Consider the following 16,451-nt stretch of genomic DNA (forward strand, 5'->3'; position numbering starts at 1 on the left):
CGCCGCCGCGCCCTAGAAGCCTATCCGAGGCTGTGGTCTCTGTGGACCCTTTTTCTAGCCGGTCGCACTACTCGTCGTTGGGCGACTTTCACGGACATGACAGGCTCTGGCAGCGTCACGGTGACTTCTATACGTGTCTCCTGCCCCTCCGTAGGGCGATGGTTCGCTTATCGTAGACGTCAACCTGCTCGCCCACTGCACATGTCGTTAGACCTGAGACAGGCGCCATGTCCTTCCAAAGCCGTTGGCACGCGCGTCTTTGAGAAGGCGGCACGACGACAAGTGGTTCTGGACGGACGCTATGCTGTCTTGCTCGTTAGGCAGTGAACGTCGTGTCCTGCCTCGCTTCTCGAGATATACCGTAGTTACGGTCGTCGCACACGATGAAGGTGTTGCCGCGTGCGCGCGTTGACGGAGACGTGTGGTATATCGGTACTTTTCGATGCGCTTGCTGGGCGAACGGCCTCTGCCGCAGCGTTGAATACGCGAGACGTCGCGCTTGAGGCCATGCCGATTGTTGCTTTCGAGCGAGTCGCCCGGCTTGCCGACGCACGGCGCTATCTTCGGAATATCGTCGATGACATGAGTCGACCACCTTCTCTCGAGCGTTGGCGGTAACGTTGCGTAGCGGTGCAGATCTTGGAATCTGCGGTCGTAGTGGGAGTCGACATACCCGGCGTCTTCGACGCGTCCTTGGTCGTCGTCGTCGTCGCGATGACGTCGGTAGTTAGTGCTTCCTTCGTTCTTCTGAGAACTCGTCGGGGCCGCTTTGTGCTTCGTCAACGTCGACCACCCGTCCCTGGGACGGTCTTCAGTGCGCTGCTTCGTCTGTCCAGATGCAGAGGGCGCTCTTCGCCCACTTCCCACGCCTAGTGCATCAGCTGGTGCTAGTGTGTCGGCCCGCGGACCTTTCGTCGCGAGGACTGGAACCAGTTTTTGGCACGCGGGAAAAGAGGCGTGCGGGACAATCGAAGACCGGGAGATGGTTCCGCTTCTCAAAAGTATACGAAGAATGACGGGCCAGACTGTTTGTTGCTGGTATACCCTCTCGTCATGAGGCCTGCTCTACGATGGTCCATTCGACAAGCAGGTCGCGAGCAGACTGACGTCTTGCCTGCGAGTTCTGAGCAGCCTTGTCCACCAGGAAAGGTTGTCGGGCTCAGGAGACCGTCTTGGGGAAGTACTATGCTTGGCGGAAAATTATACTCTATCTGGCAGAACATCCGGGAAATGGTACGGGGCCACTGTGAATCATTGATGTCAGAGGCTCGACCTTAGGTTCCGAAGGTGCATGAGCTCATTGAGTCTGAGTGCACGTGAAACACGAAGTGCGCGTGCATGATGGCGATTTTCCTTCTCAGGTATGTTTAATACCCACACGGCGCACTGGCCTAAAATTGTTCATGTTATGTTTTAAATGTTTTTAGCTGACCTTTTTTTATATTGAGTCTCTAGCCTGACTGTTACAATGCCATGATTTCTAAAAGATACGTGTTCAACTTCGAAATTAACTACTGTAGGCCCGTGTGCTAAGATTTGGGCGCACGTTAAACAACTCCACGCGGTCGAAATTTCTGGAGCCCTTCACTACGGCAGCTCTCATTATCATATGGTGGTTTTAGGTCGTTAAACCCCACATAACAACTTTTCAATTTGGTATAGGCACTTATTATCTATATGCGCATGGCATGCATATAGTTGTTTCTTGAGGGGTGAAAATGCCCCTTTTTAAGGGTGTATATATCCGCGGTGTGCAGTTACACTTTCGTTCTGAGTGTATTATAGGCGCTTTGTGTAGCAACTAAAACGTAAATGTACAGAACGGATGTATTTTCGACGTCGGGAGCACTTGCTCGGTATCTATTCTGCCGCATATAGTTGCGACGCCGCCCGCGCACTTATAGAGGCGTGGACGTTCGCGTGCTCTTTTGCAACTGTACAGGTATGTAATGCTATGTGATTGTGGGCTCGTGCCTCCACGCGATCTCGCAAGGAAAAACACAGCGTGCAATCGAGGGGCCGATGCTGGCCGCGCCGCGCATAGTAAACGTTTCCAAAAGCATGCCTATGCGCGTTTGACGGTCGGCTGACAGCATTTCAAGGTCGTCGGCTTTTGCAGTTCGCACGCCCACAGATGTGACATTTATCTAAATTTAGCTAAACATATCGACGCATTTCAACAACAGCTGGCATCGGTCAAACCATTCCAGGTTACGCTGTGGAGCTTTCAAGTTAATATTGCTGATGACGACTGTATACATTCATGCATACATGAGTGCTATACAAATAATATGGTATTCATACTCTTTAAAATCGAGGCCTCCTCCTTCCACTCAACTACTCTGGAAATGATGAGCGCGCATTCATTAGTGATTTATTTAATAAGTAGAAATCCTGAAATCCTTAGATGCCTCATCAAACGCGAGTAGTGACGGTCGCCGTCGTCAACGCTATATAGTGATGCAAAACATCATATTGTGATGACGTCAGAGGTTGCCAAAAATTGTGGTATCATGTGATGTCACGATGATCTCACAAGAACCAGGTATAATTACTGTCGTCTGGGAAGAAAAATGGTGGCTTTGTCCTTCTAGTATAGTCTCGCGCAGATGCTAAAACGCAAATATATGTGTAAGTGACCGTGCGACTTTAATTACTTTTTATTTACAAATGCCGTACAGAGGCCTCATGGGGTATTGCGTGAGGTGGCGGGTGAGATACAGTGAATGCTATATGCGTAGACACTTCAACGGAGAAAGACAAGCACTAGCGCAGTATAGCGTATAGATGAAACACGAAAGCTAAAATTACGTTATGAACGTATGAAGGAGTGGCGATATGGTTACGACTATCAAGTTTTGTTGAAAGGAACTGGTCACGCAAATACTCCTCATGTTGCACGTTGTTGGTGATGCAAATATTGTTGGTGATGCAAATAGTTGAAGGTTGGCGATGTGTGTGTTTTTCTCGTTTGGTCCCGTCTTGTATGCACTGCACTCTTTTTTGTTATATGGAAATGGCTCTGATTTCGCCTGAACAAGTGGGCGTTCCTTAAAAGGGGGCGACGAAAAATTAGAGCATGTAATGCAGCAAAATAGTCTCCTCTCAATATAATAATGAGCGTAATTACTGAAATAGAATAAGTAGCCAGGGAGAACGAAACTATACATAGTGAATAAAAAAGAGGGGACCCTATAAAGCTTCGCCTTTAGAAGTTGAACGAGATAGCGATATCCTATTCCTAGTCCCTACTTCAAACACTTAGTTCATGAAACCGTCTCGAACTTGCTGTGCACTTACTACTTGGCCTTAAAAGAAGAGGCGCAGTAGCGTGTTTACCTTTTGTAGTGGGTGACTGGCTTTAAACCACGAAGCCATTAGGATAAATCAGATGTTCCGACGCCCGCCGGCAATGAGGGCTTGTACCACGCATTGTTACTGCAATATTTAATGTTGAGTTGGGAAGCAGGTATACAGGACGCGTGTGTCTCTAAAGCATGGAAGCTACTTTCACTGTTATTTCCAAGTAGATTAAGGTATTTTCACTTTCAGTGATGGAATTGCTCCAACCTACTCCAAAAGAAAAATACTGCTCCGTATGCTGCTCCAAACTGTAATTTTTCTCAGTAATCGCTCCAAAGCTGCTCCGAAATGGCACTGAGAGAATGAAAATGGCAAACTTCTACTCTTTGACAGACTCATGTAAGTCTTAAGGAAACTGCAAATAATCTCTCTACTATCCATCCCAGTGTGCAGCATTATCGACTCTGATCTCATTTGTGCGAGAAGAACGGGTATATAAAAGGATTTTAAAGGTAAATATTAAGTCGACGTTGATTTCTATATTAAGTTGACGTTGATTTCTGAAATAGTGCTCCAGAAACCCCGTAGTGCTAGATTTGTGCCAAGGAAATGGTTATTTTGAAATAAAATCGCCCGATTCTACGTGCGCCCGCATCGTGTTGGCGCACGTAAAATCATTTGCGCTTGAAAGTAGTCTTTTAGATGTCACTGTTACCGTGCCAAACGTTGCCTTTAACTATGCGGCCGCCGACACCAGCAGCAGTAGAGCAAAAGTAGCGGGAGCCGCAGTAACAACATCGGCCATTGAACTATTTTCTGCATTCTTGGGAGGCCATGATTCTGCTTGCTTGATTCAACTGGGCCCCGCTAGATTGCACCACCTGTCAGCCTAACCAGCCAAAAACTGAAGTGCTTGGAAAGGCAGTGAAAGTAACTTTCATGCTTCACAAACACACGCGTCCTGTATACATGCTTCACAATGCTTCACAATGGTACACTAATTCGTGGTACAAACTACATTGTCACCGGGCATCAGAACTTGCGATTATCCTAATCCCACTACAAAAGGCACACACGCTACTGCACCCTTAAGGCCACGTAGTGGGTTCAAAAGAAGTTGAAAAAGATTTCTTACACTAGGGGTTTGAAGTACGCACTAGGAACATAATATCGCGATCGAGTTCAGCTCTCAAAGGTCCCCATATTAGGGTCCCCCAATTTTAGGGGCGAAGCTCCTTAGGGCGTGGGCTGTGCGTCCCCTGTAGCCTGTATGTAGCCACCTCTAGTTTAGTTCTTGCAGTGTTCACTAGATGGCGGTACCGTCCCCTGTATGTAGCCACCTCTAGTTTAGTTCTTGCAGTGTTCACTAGATGGCGGTACCGTCTCCTGTATGTAGCCACCTCTCGTTTAGTTCTTGTAGTGTTTACTAGATGGTGGTACTTGTAGCTGATGATGAAAAGATGCAAGATGTTATAAACTAGAAAGCGGTACTTGTAGTTGATGAAAGACGCGAGATCTTATAAAATAGGAATGATGTCACATATGGCGCTTGTCATTGGTTGAAGGCAATCGTTCGATTTAGTGCGGCGACGTACGCTAGGGGGAGCGATGTAATATAATCGAGTGGGCAAAATGTACAGAGAATTCATGGTTTACCAGGTTTACCTCCGGAGCTTCGCCCACTCATCATCATTCACTTCGTGGATATGGCGGAATTTTTTTCTAATCACTCGCGCCATTCCCCTTAGTAACGTCAGGGGGTTCTTTTTTCTATAAATCAAGCAGAAACAGACAAGCACAATTTTTTTATATCTCTTGATGTACGGAAAGTTCTTTTTTATCGCAGCTTGTTACTATTGATTAATTGTAGGCGGACACTCACGTCATTGGCATCATTTCGTGTATGGGGAAATGATTATGGCCACAACGCAAGGTACTAACCACTATGCGATCGCGGCTATACCGGAGGACGCGAGAATGGCCCACTCACGGCGCACTTCGTATCATACATTTAGCTTAAAAATAGTTTAGTAATTATGACACTGTTGTTGATATTATTGATGTTTTAGACATTCTCATACAATGAGCTTTCAGAAACTCTGACATAATTTGGTATTTGCCTTTAGTGTCACTTTGAGCATATGGCTCATTTGGCCGTTTTTTTTCTTCAGACGGGCATGCAGGCTTGTGTGTTGAAATGTGGAAATGAGCAGGATCGCTTTTATCTCATACCGATTATCTACTGCCTGTTTGGGAACAGTTATATGGGACGGTGGTTACTTCTAAAATGTGGCGCTCAGATTTTCCGGCCGCAATTGATTTTTGCCACAAATACAGGTATTTTAATTTGTAGCTTATTTCGCAGCATATTTCTGGCAGCCCAGCTGCCATTGTTTGTTACATGAAATTTACATTGATTGGTGCGTGTTAAATATATTTAATAGGAAATACTAATGTTTACAACAACCTCGGAAAAGAGCAGCGCTTCGAGATAAGTAATAGTGCACTTCAAGTTGTAAAAGATTATGTCTACTTAGGGCAGGTAATAACCGTGGAATCGAACCACGAGATTGAAGTAACTAGAAGAATAAGAATGGGGTGGAGCACATTCGGCAAGCACTCTCAAATTATGACAGGTAGATTGCCACTATCTCTCAAGAGGAAGGTATATAACAGCTCTATCTTGCCGGCACTTAGCTACGGAGCAGAAACCTGGAGACTTACAAAGAGGGTTCAGCTTAAATTGAGGACGACGCAGCGAGCAATGGAAAGAAAAATGGTAGGTGTAACCTTAAGAGACAATAAGAGAGCAGAGTTGATTAGGGAACAAACGGGGGTTAAGGATATTATAGTTGAAATCAAGAAGAGGAAATGGACATGGGCCGGGAATGTAGCGCCTAGACAGGATAACCGCTGGTCATTAAATGTAACTAACTGAATTCCCAGAGAAGGCAAACGGGTTAGGGGGAGACAGAAGGTTAGGTGAGCAGATGAGATTAAGAAGTTTGCTGGTATAAATTGGCAGTATATAGCAAACACAGGACCGGGTTAACTGGCGGAACATGGGAGATGCCTTTGTCTTGCAGTGGACGTAGTCAGGCTGATAATGATGATGACTAATGATTAAGAGATGCTTCGACAACGCTCTGAACTTGAATTTATGTATGGCAAATTTAATATTTGCTTCGAAAATACCAATAGATGCTCTAAACAAGCATTTTTTTCTGCTCCAAATCAGCACTTTCCTTGCTCCAAAGTATGCTCCAAAAAGTAAAAAGTCACTTCCATCACTGCACTTTAATCGTAAGTGGACGCGTGGCCGTGTGGTTGAGCATCCACTTGCCACGCAAAGGACCCGGGTTCGATCCCCACTCGGACACAAACGACCCTGGTTCTGTCCACCTTCTGACCCGGGATTTTTAAATTTATTTCATTTGCATCGTTCTCAATCTTTCGGTCTCGCATGAGATAATGATTTTTCGCTCACAACCAACGACGTCGACACCGACGCTGGAAATCCTGTGAAAGGAGCTCCTCTTTAACGCCATCGCGTTAAAAAATAAGGTTTCGAGGGATGGTGAGATTTTGAAGCGATGGAAAATCCTTGAGACACTGGCTGTCGCCGGAGTCAGCGTTTCGAATCGCGGTATTGAATTTTCGAAGGCCTCAGCTGGCGATTTACTGCCTTAGAGATCCAAGCCGCAAGTTGCGGGGATCTTCAAGAATAAGCTCCTGGGATTTGTAATAATTAAGAACAACCTTGGGAGCTTTCAAGGGGGTTGTCTTTGGCATAGAGTTTAGCGCGTTTTTAACAGTAACGTCTGGGAGTAATTTTGAGCGGTAACGTTGTGCAGATACAACTCTTATGTTGGACACGACAGGGACTGCGGAGCGTTTGGGGGCGCCGGCATCATTAATTATCAGTGAGCAATTTTCGTAGGTTGTGGAATGATTTGTGAAGCTATAATTTATGCTGGACATATAAGCCGAATTCATATGCAGCAACCATCTATATATGGCTATATATAGGCATCATTTATATAGGGTATGAGGTGGAGCTTCATTAGAGACGAGCTCGAGCTGGCACACACTGATGGTGGTATCTACAGATGAGGAAATTATACAAATGACGATGACACGTCCAATCGATAAAGAAGAGTCGATGACTGCGCTCACAAGGGGCACGTGTATCAGGAATTCAATAGGAATATAATGCTATATAAGTCACACATAGGGCGAACCTTCATAAATGGCCTGATATGTACGATTCCTGATGTAGCCATATTTCTGAATTTTATATAGGTCTCTATATGCGCTTTTGTAAGAGCGTGTTCATGCTTCGTACTTTCTTCTCCAACCCTAATGAGATAGAATGAAAGGAGAGTGGATGTTTTGTTTCTATAGTGCAGCCATTCAGTGTAACCTGTTGTTTAAAGATTTCCACAACCTGTCGGGTCTCTCTCAGTACGTTAACCACGCACTTGAAGTTGTGGGAATCTGAGCAGCGCCCGCGATCACTGCGCGGGCATTTTCGCCGCACTGCTGCTCCTTGTCCTTCTTCCGCTCTCTGGTGACGGCACGTGGCGATAGATGGCGCCACGTGCGGGCGTAGCCTTAGCGTGGCGCGTGTTTTTGGTGCCGCGCGTGCTTCGAGAGTGCGAGACCGAGTCACGTGAGCGCCGGGAAGGGTCTCCGCAGGTAGGTGTTCTGTGGTCTCCGGCTGCGTCAACGTTTGGCCGGCGCTCAGTAAGCACGTGTTTTCCTTCGTCCGCGTGCGGGAGTCTGTGCTCTATTCTGGGTGCCGCCAAAGGCAATGAAGTGTGTTGTTCGAACACTGTCTTGGTCCGTTAGATTCACCTGCACCAATCTGAACCGGTTCACGGCTGTGCATGCGAACTCCAGAAATTGTGCAGCGCGAGTTCCGGAGTGCAGGCACAGTGCGACACCCGAAACGAATGACGATGTGCCGTCGAGGTGCGGGCCTTATTTCTGTTCGCTTAGTCTACACCGTTCAGCTAACACTGACCGATGGCCAACCGCACATGAGTATAGTTTATAAGGCGCTGACATCTTGGCAAACCACGTCGTGGTAATTAGTGGAGGTGGGTACGGCGCCTACAGGTCCGTTCGATTCGCCTGCACCACATGAACCAGTTCACGAGGTGCTGCACCTTGCCATTCGTTTCAGTGGTGCAGCATTGACGACCTCTTAACCCTACCATTCGTTTCGAAAGGTGCAGTGCAGGTTCACGATTTTCCTGCACCTCCTACGCTGACGGTACCGGCTTGGTGCAGCCATGCGTGCAGCTGGACAGACGACAAAGCACTTTGGTGTCAGCGCCGTACCCGCCTCCACTAACGCGTTTTGCCAAGATGCTTGCGCCTCATAAACAGTACGCATGTGCGGTTTTCCATCGGTCAGTGTTAGCTGAACGATGCATTCTAAGCGAACAGAAATAAGCCCAGCACCTTTTCAGCACATCGTCATTCGTTTCGGGTGTCGCACTGCGCCTGGACCACTGAATTCGTGCTGCACAATTTGTGAGCTTCGCGTGCACAGCTGTGAACCGGTTCCGATTGGTGCAGGTGAATCGAACGGATGCCAAAGTGCTGCATCGTCTGCTCAGCTGCACGGGCGGCTGCACCAAGCCGGCACCGCCAGCGCATATAGGATGTGCAGGAAAACCGTGAACCAGCTCTGCAACTTTGGAACCAATGGTAAGGTTCATAGGTCGTCAATGCTGCACCACTGAAACGAATGGCAAGGTTCAGCACCTCGTGAACTGCTTCATGTGGTGCAGGCGAATCGAACGGACCTTCTGTTTTGCCGCGCTAAGGCACGCTAAACGCTTTGCTAGTTCAGTGTGTGCGGAACGGTGCGCTACACGTGAGCAGGCGACGGAGACACGGCCCTGTGGCAAGCCTGAACCCGCGGTGATCTTTCGTTACGGTCACTATAGTGAGGTTACCACAAAGCTTTCATGATACCGTATTTATTTGCTTAAGATTACTAAGACGCACATGCCATCTTTGTCTTCATCTACTTAGTTGATCCACTTGCTATCGATCTACTAGATATCCAGTCGATCCACTAGATATCTACTCTGCTTTCTGCACCTGGAGTGGTTTTGCGCTGCCTCCGTGATGAGTCCACATTTCACCGATATATGATGTCACGTAATGACAACGTCATAATAGGGTGTTACGTCACGGATCGTCGAAAAATCTGTCATATGATGTCATCGTTTACGTCACCACGTGGTATTTTTTTTTAAATAACTCGTCCTCGACTCCGCGGGACGCCGACAGTCGATTTCAGAATTTGGTGGGCCATATAAGGTTCTCGCATTAACAGAAGAAAGAAAAAGAAAAGTGTCAGATCGGGCACTGAGCATTGCCACACAGAGTCCTGGTATAACGAATGCTGTGCGAGATTCTTGGAACGATGGGGCGTACAGTACCTTAGGAAATCGACAACCTGCCCTGAGGTTTGCACAGAATTGCACATCAGTCGTGCACGGTATACAACGTGATGGCGATGGGCGATATTGATCATTTATCAACAAACATTGATAATGGATCAATAGTACAAACGCTATCACACCATAATGCGTTCACAGGGACATTCTTGGCTCTCTAAGGCATCCTACGTGCCTAATCCTAGAAAGAGAGAGAGAAATTTACTATGAGAGAAAAGCTGACAGGCCAGTCTCAATCAATGGTCTCACTGGCTACAGTTAAGGGAAAAGGATGCTAAAAAATGGTAGTTGTAGTAGTGGGTGCTCCAAATACACCCAATAGCCACTACTACCTGAGTGGTCATTAGTCGCTTCATGCGACTTCACAACTGGCTCTAGAAAGGTGGTTCTTTCAGCTTTCACTGTGATTGTGCAGCGTGTTCCGCGCAGGCCTAGCAATTTTATAATTTCCGTACTGCAAGCACTTTTGGCGTCTATCTGCGTATGTATTTAGCCGCTCACATCTGGGTGCTTTCGATATCACCCCCTTAAATTGACGTGAACCAAAATTAGTATGGGAGGGTAAAGATGGTTTGACGAGTATGACGCGCTGGTCAAGACATAACGTCACAATCCCGTCGCGTACGTCGTCAAACACGTTCCGCCAGACAGTGGCACATAACTGAAGGCGGGTATGGGCCACAGGTGATTGACAATTAGTATCTGTCCAGAAACGACAATGAAACACATGGGCAATTTTAACGCGTGAGCGTTAGCGCAAACCTGACATCGGAAGCGTTGACCCTATGATTGTAAATAATGAATGTCAGGGTCTCTGTACGAATCGAGCCCAAGTACTCAGTGTGGCAATCAAACATTCTACCACAGAGCCACGCCAGGTCTCGGAACTACTTTTTAAGTAAAACCTAATGTACGTGAAATGCCAATCGTGGTTGCAGTTCTGGCTATCCAATTTTATAAGCAATAAATATGCGCTCTTATGACACAGCCGTCACGTCGGGTTAACGTCAATTGTAGTTATAGGTGTCGTGCGCTGAAGTTGATTTATGTAGCAGTCTGAAGGGCTACCACCATAGTGGGCACCAGCGCTTCATTTAAGCTTATCGCTTCTGGTGTTGCTAATGCTCGCGCTACTGTTAGTAATGTTGCGCAAGTGCTAGCAACTTTATATAAACATCTGCAAATATTTAACACGTGCCTGTGCGTGCAACATTTGTACATGTATTTAGAGTTCTTTCATGACGTGTCCCTGAATAAAAAAAATTACAACACGATCACCTTCAAATCGACGCGATCACCCCGAAGTTTCGTTTTCCGCCAAAATGGCCGGGCTGCACTACATAACTCCACCGAGAATTCTCCCTCCTTGAGGACTCTCTCTTCACCAGGTGTAAACGCCGAATTACACGCTTGCAGGCTCACACAATGCGGACGCTATACACGTGCCGCTTCTGCTGGCACCTCTTTTTTTTTTTTTCGCTTTTGTGCCGAATGGATCGTGATGCAGAAAGTTAGAGCATAACAGAACAACAAGAAAACAAGGGAAATAAAGTACGTCCTCCCATTTTGTTTTTGTAGTTCTCGACTCCTCCGCTTTCACGACGTTTCGGGCTTCTTTTCCCGGCAGCTCACGCACTGACACCGGTAGCTTTAGCGGGGCGCGCTGCAGCGCGTTCGCGTAGTGTGGGATGAATGCATCCTTCGTCCGCGGCACGCGCGTCACTCTCTCGCGTGACTACCGCGAGAGAGTTGTTTCGTTTTGCGCGGCTTTATTTCCGCCAGGGGAAATAAAAGAAAGTACATCAAGAGGAGAGGCGGGAAGCTGCTGCTGCTGCCACAGCAGCAGTTACTGCGGCCACAATTGATTCGTCACGCCTCCTCGTATCAAAAGTGTGTTGTCGCCTCTCTCCTCCGGTAACTGCGTAGCCGATTCTGTTACTGTGATGTTCTCTTCTCTTTTTAACCCGTTAGACTTGAGCGGGGCAGCATCTCGGGACCTCCTGTAGCAGGTTTGCGTGTCTCTCTGTCGACGGCTCGCGTTCCCCTTTAAACTTTCACTTTTATTAATCTCCGCTACCGCTCCCCCTCTTCTCTCACACATTGCAAAATCGGGCCGCGCTTTGCAAAGGTCCGGTAGTTTTGAGGAGGTTGAGAAAGAAGGGGCCGAGAAAGAGGGAGGGTGGGGGGAAGGACACAACACTTCCGCGCAGCGTTAGCGCACGCGCGCGCGCTTTGACACCCTACAGAAACTGGTTCCGCGTTTTTTTTTTCCCTTTTTCTTTTGACTCGTATTTTTGCCGCTGTTTGCGTCGTGCAGCGCGGCCAGTGGTGGCTTGCTTTTTGCGGCCGGCGCGCCGCGTTTAATTTTGCTTTGCGGACCGCTGTTCCGCGCGTTATTACGTCGCCTGGAGTCGACTCCGCTAGTCGCTCTCTATCCGGTCGGTCGACGCGTCGTCTGCTACAACGTCGTCCTTTCGACAGACGACACAACTACGGTGCTTATACTTGCGCGCGGCTGTTGTGTCGCTCGCTCTTCATCACTAACGTGCACGGCAAGTGCAGTGCGCGCGTATGTGCTTTTGCAAGCGTGGTTGCCTACGTAACCGTCATCGCCGCTTCACAACCTAACCTCCTCTCTCCCCTTACTCCTATCAGCGTGGCCCAATCTTCAGTGGAGAGTTTTGGTCAGTGCGCACGCGCGCGGGTTTCTTTTGCGTTCCGTGGCTCCGGTGACCGACAGGGACATTGCCACCGAGCTCGCTTCGTGACGTTGTCACTACAAACTTATCTGTCACTTTGATAAGTTTTTGATTTTAAATCAACGAATACCAAGGTACGCCCATCTACCTCCTTCTCGGTTTAACGACAGTGGTGCCACATCTGCGAAGTTCGGCAGCGATTGGACCAGTTCGAAGGCTCGCATTGTCCTTTCAGTCTTTAAGCCCGGTAAACCCCCGAATCGAGCTGCTCCTACCGCCTACCCTCTGCGAGCAACGGTGCAGTCCGTTGTGTATTCGTTCAGAGGGTGTTGCGAGTTCTTTAGTGGCCGGAATACACGAAACGGGTCTTTTTGGAACTTCCCAAGCGGTAGTAGCCAGTGGTCAATTCATCGAGCACACTTCCTCCAGACTGCCCGAGGTTCGTCGGAAGCTCTTGAGCGGCTCTTTCGGTTGCTGTGTGCGGTCTGACGTCAATCGGTGTTGAAGTAGTGGCCTGGCATCCTTCCCAAGAAACGAGTCAACGTTTTTCAGTGGACTGACCGTCGCGTCTGCAGACTTCAAGAAGAAAAGAAAAAAAAAAGGCTTCTCGTGCCGGATCTCGTACGGCGTGGTGCGCGTCTGCTGCACGCAGTTTCCGCTGTTGAGCCGCCGCCGGGTTAGTCACCGCACAGCCCAACGGACGACTGACCTCGTCGTCAACTTGTCTCCGTTTTTACGCGTTCACATCTCCGGTGGTCAGACATGGGTGCCGGTCTCTGCAGCCGTTCGGCCAAATGGCAACCTGGAAAAGAGTAAGTGTTCGTCGGCACTTTCCCTACTCCTTCGAATGATTTCATTGCGGTTTAACACCGTTTAAGGACAGTTGTTTTCATGCATGGTGCTTCCGGTTTTTTTTTTTTTACTTTGCAAGTACGCGTTCGTTCGCACTCCCACTGGGTCGAATCGTTTAATTTGTTGGTCGCGTGTGACGTTATTGTACCGAATACCGTTTAAGGACGACAGTTGTTGTGTATTGCTCTTCAGAGGATGATTATTTTTTTTTTTTTGGTCGGTGCAGCTACATTTCTCTGAGATCACGCAAAGGTGTGTTTTTAATCGCCGCTGTGTGACTGAGTTGAGCTCGAAGTAAAGCATTCGATTTCTGTTGACATGGTAGGCGCTTTTCGGAGGGGGCGGAATTGGGAAACGATAAGTTGGCGTTCTGTGCCGCGCGCGTGAAGGAACAACAGGCATGTAAAGGTAATCCGGATACCTTCACGACATTCCTCATATTCCGCCTCGTCGATTTACGAGTGACGTACAGCCTGCAGTTCACGTTTGTCGTATCAATAACGCGCGCAAATTTTGGTTATTTCTTCAAAAGGTTCGTGTCAGGTCGACGTTTATGAAAAAAAAAAAAGGAACCAGTTCACCAAGCAGCGGGTAATGATTGCCGTTGTCTCCTTATCGGTGGCCTTGTCAGGTTTTATTTTGGTCTTGCGCGTCGATCAAGTTGCGGTGAGGTTTGGCAGGGGACGGCCTTCGACGCAGTCTCGGGCAGGCTTGTTCCGCTGCCCCTCCTCTCTTCCGTTGGTTGAGTTCGAAACAAAGTAAGCCTCGCTGTGGATGACAATAAAAAAAAAAAGCAATGACTTACCTTTTCCAGCAACCTGTCTTTCGTATACCCAGCTTTCCATTGGTAAAGATAGCAGGTAGAGAACTTTTGTAATGCAACATCTGTAGCCACGATCGCACTTTGAACGACGTGACAGGCGGTGTGGGGTAGACTTGGGGCATTCTTCAGATTATTTATGGGTGAAAGGAGGGAGGGGGTCTTTACTGTTCACACACACCTACGCGTACACAGATCAACATAATACCAGGCCGGATGTTTTTTTAACTGTAATATATAACACGTTGGTTAAAATAATTGCAGCTATATTATGCAACTAGGTGAAGTACACAAAAAAATATTTTGAGTTGATGGAAGATTGACAAACAACATCGCATTGTCAGTTATCCGGGTTCTGTGGATTCTTCGTTTTGGTGCAAGTTACGTCTGACAGCCTAACGTAGGAAATATGTGCAAACTTAAGGGTTCGTTATCTCTGCGAGACACAACATTAATGAGAACTAGCAGTGCTGCCAAGAGAAGTATAGGAGATGTTGTAATAAATAATTGTAACGCAAATGTGAAGAAAGACAAGTGGACCAAAAAAAAAATAACTTGCCACTGGCAGGATCTGAGCCTGCGACCTTCGAATAACCCGTTAAATGCTCTGTATACCACTGAGCTGCGGCGGAGGTCATCCCCCATTCGCGTCCACTATATAATGGCTCTGTTCCAATACTCACCGTAGACAGCTAAATAGACAGCTAAATGGACGGCGGCCATCTTAGGTCCCATTCCAATTCTCACGTAGCCGGCAAAGTAGACAACTCCGAGAAGACCGCATCGTAGACAAATACGATGCAGGGTATACTTTGCTTTCTAAACAAGATGGCTGCTCAGCGAATCGCTGATAGATCATATCTCGCCTGAATGGTCGTCTGCGCAGAAGCAGACGCTCAATGTGAGTAACGTTTATTTGTTTTTGATTTCAACACGAAATAAGCCAGAAAATACAACTGTTACGTTTGTTTATTTTAGCTTTTTCTTCTCGACGTGAGGTGGCGCATTGTCGCGTAAAAGCCGTCTAAATGTGTTACATTTCTCGGACAGCATGGGCTCCATGCTGTCTTCTAAGCAGTCTTCGTAGACTGTCTACGTGCTGTCTAAGAATTGGAACACAGCCAAGGTCTGTATGTGCATTTAAACTTGGGAGTAGAGTGCCTCGATGAGCGGGGGCGCGCGCATCGAGACACCCTACTTGGGAGCGTCAGTCAGCGCCGCCGCCTGTTGCCATCGCGGCTAGTGTGGAACGCCCTTTGTACCTGTTGGCGAGCTGCGTTGAACGTACATACACACAAACAGCAGCTGCCCGGTTCGACGTTCGCGTAAGGGCGCGCGCGGCTCGCGTTTCAATATACGCGACTGGCCGGTCCCGAGCCTTCCATCGATAAAAGGTACAGCGTAGCCAGGCTGGAACATTGTTTGCTCGACTCCGAGGTCCCACCTGTCGAGCGCTCCGAACGAATGTGGCCGTCCACGTGTCGCTCACCTTGGCACTGGCAGTTTGCTTTTCTCTGCGTGAGAGCAATTTAGATAACATACTTCACGGGCATCGCCGGTGTTGTAGGTTTATAGTTCGTGACTTTTGTTGGGCTGGCTGGTTTTGATTTGAATACATTTTACCAGCGAGCAGGGACGAACAATGTAACACAGGATGATCGCTAGGCTTCAACTGGAATTTCGCTTCGGCCGCATGGCACATGAAGTCTTTACCTGAAAAAACAAAACAAACACCTATACCGATTGTAGCGCCGCCATTCCGTGAACAGCTGCACGTTCCAAACTTTGTTCCGCGCCCACCCGCTGGTAGAATGGATACTCGTCACTTTGTGTTCGTCATTAGTCGAGAGCGATCTGTCGGACCCACGTTGATATGCATTCGACACGATTCTGGTGGGAAACTATTAAACCTGATCGAAAAGGCGTCATTTGACTGTTTAGTTTGTTAAAACTCCTCCCGTAGTTATCGTTTGTGCACCCTAACAGAATTGGCATACAACCGCCGTTGACTCTGGGTAGTTTTTTTTTTTTCTAAGCAAGTGCCTTGTTACACGCAAAGTAAAAATATCAATCGCACAAACAAAACCTATACTTTAGGTAATAATGTTATGCGAAGTGATTAGAAGGGATGGTGAGCTCGTGAGGTCATTTAAATTGAGGCGGTTAAGTCTGAGCACGTATAAAAGCAGGGATGTCGAGGGTGACTGAACGAGATCATGCGCTGGCAAGTTCCAATTCAACCGACTGAGGGTGTCAGGTTAATTTAACGAAGAGCACGGAAGTCGCATCGGTGCCTGG

At 47.7% G+C, this 16,451-nt stretch overlaps 1 protein-coding gene across 2 annotated transcripts in view; it reads left to right on the plus strand.

Annotated features, from left to right (window-relative positions):
* The window catches only part of Pgd (phosphogluconate dehydrogenase), a 62,854-nt gene that overhangs the window by 10,516 nt on the left and 35,887 nt on the right, over nt 1–16,451 (plus strand). The window contains exon 1 of one of the 2 annotated variants that reach the window (XM_037426509.2): nt 12,681–13,293. The exons of the other annotated variant lie outside the window; for it this stretch is intronic. Coding sequence (XP_037282406.2) covers nt 13,244–13,293 — 50 coding nt within the window. The 5' untranslated portion in view covers nt 12,681–13,243. Of the gene's footprint in view, nt 1–12,680; nt 13,294–16,451 lie in introns of those variants that run through there. 2 annotated transcript variants of the gene reach the window in all.

This window comes from Rhipicephalus microplus, chromosome 3, assembly GCF_043290135.1.
Source record: "Rhipicephalus microplus isolate Deutch F79 chromosome 3, USDA_Rmic, whole genome shotgun sequence".
In the NCBI taxonomy this organism is placed as follows: Eukaryota; Metazoa; Arthropoda; class Arachnida; order Ixodida; family Ixodidae; genus Rhipicephalus; species Rhipicephalus microplus.